At 55.6% G+C, this 8,164-nt stretch overlaps 2 protein-coding genes across 2 annotated transcripts; one reads left to right on the top strand and one right to left on the bottom strand.

Annotated features, from left to right (window-relative positions):
• Window positions 1-4,006: 4,006 nt before the first annotated feature.
• On the bottom strand, window positions 4,007-5,044 carry LOC118888373 (putative MAGE domain-containing protein MAGEA13P). Its single transcript, XM_036839331.1, has one exon. It carries the CDS (start codon window positions 5,042-5,044, stop codon window positions 4,007-4,009), a length of 1,038 nt encoding a protein of 345 aa, XP_036695226.1.
• Window positions 5,045-6,819: 1,775 nt separating this feature from the next.
• LOC118888372 (collagen alpha-1(I) chain-like) lies at window positions 6,820-7,766 on the top strand. Its single transcript, XM_036839330.1, has 2 exons — window positions 6,820-7,117; window positions 7,168-7,766. The coding sequence occupies exons 1-2, from the start codon at window positions 6,820-6,822 to the stop codon at window positions 7,764-7,766; spliced, it is 897 nt and encodes a 298-aa protein (XP_036695225.1).
• The last annotated feature ends 398 nt before the right edge of the window (window positions 7,767-8,164 follow it).

Genomic DNA, 8,164 nt, shown 5'->3' with positions numbered 1-8,164 from the left:
TGTGAATGAAACCATTAAAATAGTGGAATTGTTGAGTGTAGAAAATGAGCATGTGAAATACAGCTAACAACAAAGCACATAACATATACAGTAGAGAAGATTGTCAAAATTATCAATTATAGCACTTTTTACATGATATTTACTTTGTGAAAGATAACCATGTGTTGAGAAACTGTGTGTTGATAATAGTCTATGAAAGAAAATGATGAACATTCTAATGAAAATGTTGCGTCAGTCATAAGAAAATAAAAGTGCATTTTCAGGCACAACCTGGAATTAATGCAGTAATGATGGAAGAACGTATTTTTAAAATAACATGATTTATTTATTATGCGCTCTGACAAGAGACATATAAACAACACTCATAGTAATGAACGTGATAATTATTAATTCCTTCTCCCCAAATCACCTGTGTACTGTCCTTCGTATAAATATTGGATCTAATCATATCATGGAGAATATGATTTAGATGTAAATATAATTTTCCCTTTTAAAATATGTTAATACTTCTTCTGGATTCTTATCTGTGCAGCACTGTCTTTGAAAGTACGAGGGAAGTTGGATGGCTACGCATAGCTTACTAATTGGATTGCATTTCTTTTTCTTTCTAGTCAGATAAGCAGTAGGCATGCCAGAAGCTGGGTAGAATCCAGCAAGAGGTTGATCAATTTTTTGCAAACAAACCATTTAGAGGATGTGTATTTATTTTTGGCAGTCAAAATTACATTTTAAAATATTTATAAAGGTAATTCATATGTGTTTCAAAAATGTTGGAAAATTTTAAAACCATGAATAAGAAAATAAAGAAATCAATTATATTTCCACTAGCAGAGAAATACATTGTTGACATTTTGCTGTATATTCTCCTAGCTGTATGTAAGTATGTCTATATTAACATAAATGTGTCCCATAGCCTTTCAATCCTGGTTTTAATTTGAATAAGATTGAAATTTTGGGACATTTGTCATGCCTAGATAATTTAGATTTTAAATTTGCATTATAGGACTTCTGCTTCTGGCCATAATGGAGTAAGAGGAACTGAACTCCTACCTGGTATACCTAAAAATCCAGATGAAATATATGAAACAAGTTTTAACTGATTGGACATCAGGCCATGAAGGACAGTGATCTCTAAGAAATGGAAAGCAAATGAGTAAAGTCCTACGATATCCCAGTTTACTGCCTGGGAAGATAATGCAGGCCAATCCTCAATCCCAGACAGAATCTGGTGGCAACATAGACCGGCAGTCATAGCCACAGGACACCCGCCCTCTAGTGTCCCAACAGCTCAGAATCCGTGGGAGGCAGCCTGAGCTGGGGACAACACCTGGATCATTTTTCAATGCATGTTCACACCCAGCCCTTTTGCTGCAGAGTCTCTGAGGTGATTAGTCCCAGGGGTTGCCCCTCCAATTGCCCCCTCCTTGTGGCTGCGCACTGCCTTCCACTCTTCATTGGTGCCCCTGGCCTGTCTCAACTGGCAGACGTCGGTCACCACCCCACTCACTCACATAGCCCAGCTGCTACGGAGGGGTCCACTGCACACAGGGGCACATCCCAGCCTCCAGCAGGCATCAAGACAGCTCCCTGCCCGGGGACACTGGCAAGGGAGCACTGGACCACTAGAGGTGTCAAGAAATGGAGCTCACCCAAACGATGCAGGGGAGCAGCTGTGCTCTTCCTGACAGGACACAGGGGCGACTCTAAGGCAGCGGGTGGTGTCCGGCATGTGGCTGGTCCACTCCTCCCAATGACCTACCCACTCAGACCACACTGAGACTTCCAGCTGGTCATGAGGATGCCGAGATTTCCCAGCCTATTCTTGTAAGGCGTCCAGTACCACCCACCCAGATTCCCCACCATCTCTCCTTCTGGGCCCTGAACTCTGGACTCAGAGAGCCCTGACTGCCAGCCTGCCTGGGGCCCTCTGGACTCGGTTCTGTACGTGCTCTCTTGTGGGCTCTGGCAATTGCTCTCGCCAAGATGCTCTCAATGACCCTCACTGACTGAGAGTATCCTTCCCTGGCTCCTGGTCATTCTGGCCAAGTCCTCGCTTCTCAAAGTAAAGGGGAAAGGTCCTGCTGACATTTCAGAATTTTAAGTCATGCCCAGAGGAATCCCTTTACTCAGGACATCACTGCACAAATCCAGTTTTATATGCGTGAGGGATTAAGTTAATTTTCTGCTTAACCTAATGAGAAAATGGGAGACATACTAAAATAACTTTGACACAGTATTTGGGGCTGTTCCACTGGGAGCAGGGTCCAGTCTTCAGAGAAGAGGAAGTGACGAGCCGGTCAGCAGGCCAGGATCCAGAGCTGACAGGAGGGCACATGAAGGAAGACCAGTGGAAGTGTGCATAACGCAGGAAAGTGCCAGGCCCGGACAGAAGTGCCAGCACCTGGGCACACTCAGCTCCCAAGAAGCCCTGGGACCCAGGCAGGAGGACCAGAGGTAAATAAAGCCCACAGACAATCCCCAAGTCCAGTTTCTCACCATCTCCTTCCTTCTTTAGGCCTGCTTTTAGCACATTGGACACAGGGCCCTTCTTTTTGTTGCCATGATGCAGTACTGGGAAGGGAAACGAACTCAGAGACAAAAGGTCGGCCTCAGGCTGGGAGTAGTGGGGACAGCCTGGACCTCGATGAATTCAGACCAGGGATCCAGTCCCAGCTCTGTCACTTACTGGACATGTGATACTGGGTCCATGGCCAAGTGACCAATATGAGCCTTAGTTTCTTCATTTGTGAAGTGGGTTTAATAAGCCCTGACTTGTGGGACTGCTGGAATGTACAATATATAATGTAAGTCAAGCACATGGCCTGGCATTTAATGGATCTTTAATAATAGCAGTAATTCTAATATGATTTTGACCCCAGACTCTATCAGTCTCTCCTGGGATTGTGTGTGTGTGTGTGTGTGTGTGTGTGTGTGCACGCTCCATGGCATCTCAGAGAACACACAGCACTCTAGGACATAAAACAAGTGAGCCCCAAATGCTGCTTTGTAAATAAAACTCAGTAAATTTTCCCTGTTAGTGGATATAATCTTTAATTTGGATATTGGGAAGTCTTCCCCAGTTGAATGCAACTCAAAGCTTCTGGAATTTGAGTCAAGGACTAACTCCTTTCCCCTCTCCCAGCTGCTCTTCCATCCAAACAACTATTTTCATTCATTCATCTCACCCCCACCAAAAATCTAGCCCTTGCTTAGAGTTGGCCAAATTGCACTCAAGATAACTTAATTAAAATGTCCTCTCAGTGGCATGGGCTCTGGATCTCCCAGGCCAGGGAAAAAGTGCCAGCCTCTGGGCACCACTTCAAAGAAATATCAGCCTTTTCTCAGGAAATCCTTGCAGATGATGTGTACAGAACACCAAGTCTGTGCACTGTGTTCAGTGGCGTAGGGACAGAGGGGCAGGACACCTGCTCCAGGTGGAGACTGGGCTATGTTTCTCCACGATCCCAGAGAAACTGCCAGGACCAGTTTTCCATTCTAGGCTTTTCTCTCACCTCTAAGACCCACCTATAAGCACAAATGAGCCAGTGAGCCAGGACTCTCATTTATTAAGATTTAATTTCTCACACATGGTTTAATTAGCCAAGCAAATCGAGGTGTGTAACTTTAATCTTACAAAACAACAGACTAAATGGGATACAGGATTCTTAGGATAACCATCTTTTACATTTTTTTCTTCTACTTCTCGATCCCATCTATTTTACTCCTGGGCCCTTGCATGTTTCTAAGGAAATTCCTATTCCAATGCCATGTTATCCTGTTCCAGATCACAAAACATGATGAAAGATTTCCCAATTTGTTTTACAGACTAGCAAAATTCTTATTCTAAAGCCTGACAAACAGCAACAAATATGTGACCAACGTTATTCACGAACCTAGACTCTAAAGCTAAAAGCCTTTAGGAAAAAAAAAGATAAAATCCGCAATTCAGCCCTCCACTATTTAGAACCTTGACTTCAAACACAGAGTGGAGAATCTTCCTCTGACTTCACTCAGGGCAGGAGAGGCTGCTGGGCATGACACTGGGGCTGCCACTGGCCATGGCAGAAGTATCATCCCCTGCGGCAGCTCTGGCCTGGGCTCTCTCTTTCTCATCTCTCAAAGCTTCCTCATACCAGGGTGAGAACGCAGCGGGGTCAATCTCGTTGATCTTGGCAAAAAACTCCAGGACTTTCAGCTTGCTGGTTTCGGCGTGGGCCCTCAGGCCCCACAGGAATTCGTACTGTGGAGGATCACTGTTGGGCACCTGCTGGCGCTCCAGGTACTTTTCCTCCACCAACTCTTTGGTGATGAGCTTCTTGGTCTCCCTGTAGCTGAGGTTCTTCTGCCCAACATACGCCGCAATAATACTCAGCACTTCCCAGACTTTCTCCTCAGGAGCACGGTTGCCCTGCATGAAGATCACACCCAGCATCAGTACCAGGACGCCGGTCTTGGGAATGCCCTGGTCATCACTCAGCATCCCGTTGTAGGTGAGGTCTAGTATCTTCATGAGCACATAGGAGTGGCTGGTGGGGTCCACTTCCTTCACTTCAATGCCAAAGACGATCTCCATGCAGTCACAGGCTTTGCAGAAGATCTCAGGGAAGTGGTCCTTGTGCTCTTTGACGATACTCCTCAGCATTTCTGCCTTCGTGATGGGCTCCTTTTTTACATGCTTGACACTTAAGAACTGCACCAATTCAGCCACCTTCTTGCTCACCTCGTCATGGAACAGGAACTCGGGAGCCTGGGAGGCGCTCACGCCCTCTTCCTGGCTGTGGGAGCCCTCATTTGATCTGCTCAATGGAGTGGCTTCGACGGCCACGGAGGAGGCGCAGGCTGCCTGGGAACTCCGGGGAACGCTCTGCGCTCCAGCAGCAGGCACAGCCTCTGCGGTGCCCTGGATCGAAGGCGAGCGTGAGGGGGCAGCGGCCTCCCCCTCCTCAGCTACGGGAACCTGTGCGCCCACCAGGCCCTGAGCCTCTTTCTCGGCCTGAAGGCCTACTGCAAGCACGTCGCACTGACTCTTCTGACTGTGAAGCATGATGATGCGTGTTGGGGGCAGCAGGCAGGGGTGTGGGCAGGGCGTGCTGATGGCGGCCAATTGATCTGCGGGAGAGAGTGTGAGAAACTCAACCCTGTCAGCTCTGACCACGGCCATCTTAATAGGTCTTCCCTTAGACAGTGCTCTGGGGGGTCTCCTGTCTTCCTGACTGGTCTGTGCCCTAAGAACCAGTGGGAGGACCTGGGAAACTCCTCAGGGTGTAACCAGCCCGCTCAGCCTGCAGATTCCAGGTAAGACAGTAGGCTGTGCGAGGCCAGGCACTGTGGTGTCCCCTCTGTTCTGGTGTGTGTGGGGGGCCCACTGGTCGACATTCAGGGTCCTCACCTTGACTGACTCCCGGCCCTTCCTGGGCTTCCTCTGCTCTGCTGACCCGAGGACACATGCCTCAGACCAAGAGCCTCGCTCCCGGGGTTACTTGAGTCCCTATAAGAGGAACTGAGGGGCACCTCAGGCTGCAGACTGCAGTCACAACCCTGCCCCCAACCCCCAGCGCTGACAGGAGGGGGAAGGCCGGACTTTGGGACGCTCCCACCGTTCTGGGGTGGACGGCCCCATCAGTGCCCACTCGGGGTCCTCGTCTTCCTCCCGGCCAGGCAGGCCCGCGACCCACCCCTCTGCTGCTCTGAGACAGAACTCTCAGAACAAAGCTCACACTCCCGAGACCAAGAGGAGGGCACGCATTCGGCCACGCCTGCCCAGGGCCTCCCTGGGGTGACAGTAAGGGCTGGACGAACTCTGGGGACCCTGCTCTCCTGGAATACACAGATCATCACAGTCCCTGTCTTAAGGCCTGGGACTCCTCCCTCTGTTGACCTGAGGTCACCCTCCTTAAACCAAGGCCTCACTTCCTGAGACAGCGGAGGAGGAAGTGAAGGGGCGCCACACTCGACCACCACTCCCTGTGTCCTGTCATGGCTGCCAGCAGGGGCAGGGAGGCGCCGGGCCCCATCTGCTCTTCCACAGGGGGTCCGCCCCGCCCCCCACCTTCCAGTTAACTCCTGGCAGAGCCTGAGACTCGTGCCTCTGCTGCCCTGAGGCTCCGCGAGGGCAGCAGGCGGGAGTGCGTTCTGCCTCTTCAGCTGACCTGAGACTGCATCCCTGAGGCCCAGGCTCTGCCTCGCCGAGACCGGACAAGGGAGCGCAGGGGACTGGAGCGGCCCTGCTTGGGGGTCTCCCGGGGTTGACACCGGGCGTGGGACGCGGCCAGAGGCCCGTCTCTCCGCAGCTGAAGGGCCTCCCTGTCCTACCCCGTGAGTCCTCACCTCCGCTCCTGGCAGGGCTGCGGCTCCTTCCTCTGCAGACCCGAGGGTGAACCCCCCAGACCACGGCGGCCACCTCACGGGGACCACCGGGCGGGGCGGGAGGCCGGGTCTCTGCCCGACAGGCCCGCGGAGTCCCTGCGGCCGGCGGCGGGGGAGGTGCCGTGTCTGCCCAGCCCCGTCTGCGTCCCGGCCTGCTGGTCGCCCTCGGCGCTCCCGAGGTGACCACACCCATTCCCGTGGGGCCCGAAACCCTCCTTTATGCCGACTTCCGGGGGCTTCCGTCGGGTGAAGGCCGCCATGTCCGGGAGCCGCCGGGCAGGGGCCCAGGAAGATGGAGGCGGCACCGGCGCCTGAGCGCCCTCCTGGGCCTCTGAGGGGAGAGAAGGGCAGGTCCCCGCGGGGCCTCCCGGTCCTCTCAGCCCACCGGGAGCTCCTCGCCATCCCGCCTGGCGGGCCCTTCAGCCCGAGGCCCTCACTGCCCTGAGACCCCCGATGTGGAAACGGGGGAGGCAAGGAGGATCGGCCCGGCCGCCTTTCCCGGGGTCCCCGGGCTGCCAGGGGGGAGCAGAGGGAGTCCCTGTGGAGGTCCCGCCAGGCTCTGTGGCAGGGCACCCACCGCCCCCCGCCTCTCCTGCCGACAGGGCCGCCCTCTCCCTTCTGCGGCCCGAGAGCAGCCCTCAGGCCCGGCTGCCGGGAGCGCGCGGAAGGAAGGACGGAGTGCCGGGGGCGCCTCTGCCTGACGGGACGGGGGCCCCCAAGCTGACAGCAGGGGCTGAACGCCATCTCTTCGGTGGCGGGGGAGCTCCCGTCCCTCCTCAAGGTGCTGCCGTCGACCCTCAGGCAAAGGCGTCTCTCCCGGAGACCAGCCCCACGGCGTCCTGAGGGAACGACGGGGCATCACTGAGCCCTCCCGGGGGGGGGCTCGTGGGGCTCCGCGTCCGCGGAAGGTGCCCTCGTCCATCCTCACGGCTTCCCACGCAGTCGCCACGGGGCCCGCCCCCCTCCCTTCTTCTGACCCGAGGCCGCCGCCTCAGCCCACGGCCACCACGGCCACCACGGCCCCGGGGCGCCAGGCAGAGCCGTCAGGAGACGGAGAGGGGCCCCGCGGCCCACAGCCCCGCCCGAGTCGGCTCAGGGCGGACAGCCAGCCGGGCGGGGCGGGCGCCCGCGGGCCCCCGGTGCGGACTGCGAGGCCCCCTCGGCCCTCCACGAGGGTCCCCCTTAACAGCCGGCAGGGCCAGGACCCCCCCTTTTCTGACCCGAGTCCAGCCCCGACGGACAGGGCCCCGGGCCCTGACGCTCCTGACACGGAGGCCCAGGGAGAACACCTCCGAGGCCCGGCCTGGGCTGCCCGGGGCGCCGCGCAGGGCGGGCGGGGGAATGCGGAGAGCGGCCCTCGGGCCTTCCTCCCAGTCCTCACCTCCGCGCTGGCCGGCTAGGGCCTCTGCCTCCGCCCACCCAAGTCCGCGCCACCAGCCCCAACCGGCCCCAACCGGCCCCAACCGACAACGCCTCGTTCCCTCAGCCCCCAGCCGGAAGTCAGGCACCTCACATCCGGGTCCCCTGCCCGGGGGCCTCGAGGAGGAGGGCAGGGTTAGAGCGGGCCGGAGGGGCCCGTTTAGGGCAGCTGAGAGGGCCGCTCTCCTCCCTGTGGACCCTCGCCTTGCCGCCCAGCGGGGCCTGGGCTCGTTCCTCTGTTGCCCCTCAGAGGAAACCTGCTGGGAAAACCTCTCAGGCCTCCTTTTGACTCCTGCGCTGCGTGAGCGCCCTGCCTTGGTCCCCACGGGGCCTCACCCCTCAGATCAGGAGCCTTCCCTCCCCAAGACGGGAGGGAGGC

The sequence above is a fragment of the Balaenoptera musculus genome, chromosome X (assembly GCF_009873245.2).
Source record: "Balaenoptera musculus isolate JJ_BM4_2016_0621 chromosome X, mBalMus1.pri.v3, whole genome shotgun sequence".
Taxonomy (NCBI): domain Eukaryota; kingdom Metazoa; phylum Chordata; class Mammalia; order Artiodactyla; family Balaenopteridae; genus Balaenoptera; species Balaenoptera musculus.
This window is presented reverse-complemented; position numbering and strand designations above follow the sequence as displayed.

Excerpts from the sequence above, each read along its gene's own strand:
- LOC118888373 (XM_036839331.1), bottom strand. The coding sequence starts at position 5,044 with ATGCTTCACAGTCAGAAGAGTCAGTGCGACGTGCTTGCAGTAGGCCTT.
- LOC118888372 (XM_036839330.1), top strand. The coding sequence starts at position 6,820 with ATGTGGAAACGGGGGAGGCAAGGAGGATCGGCCCGGCCGCCTTTCCCG. Across the intron at positions 7,118-7,167 it reads GGCTGAACGCCATCTCTTCG|GCAAAGGCGTCTCTCCCGGA; the intron begins GTGGCGGGGGAG and ends GTCGACCCTCAG.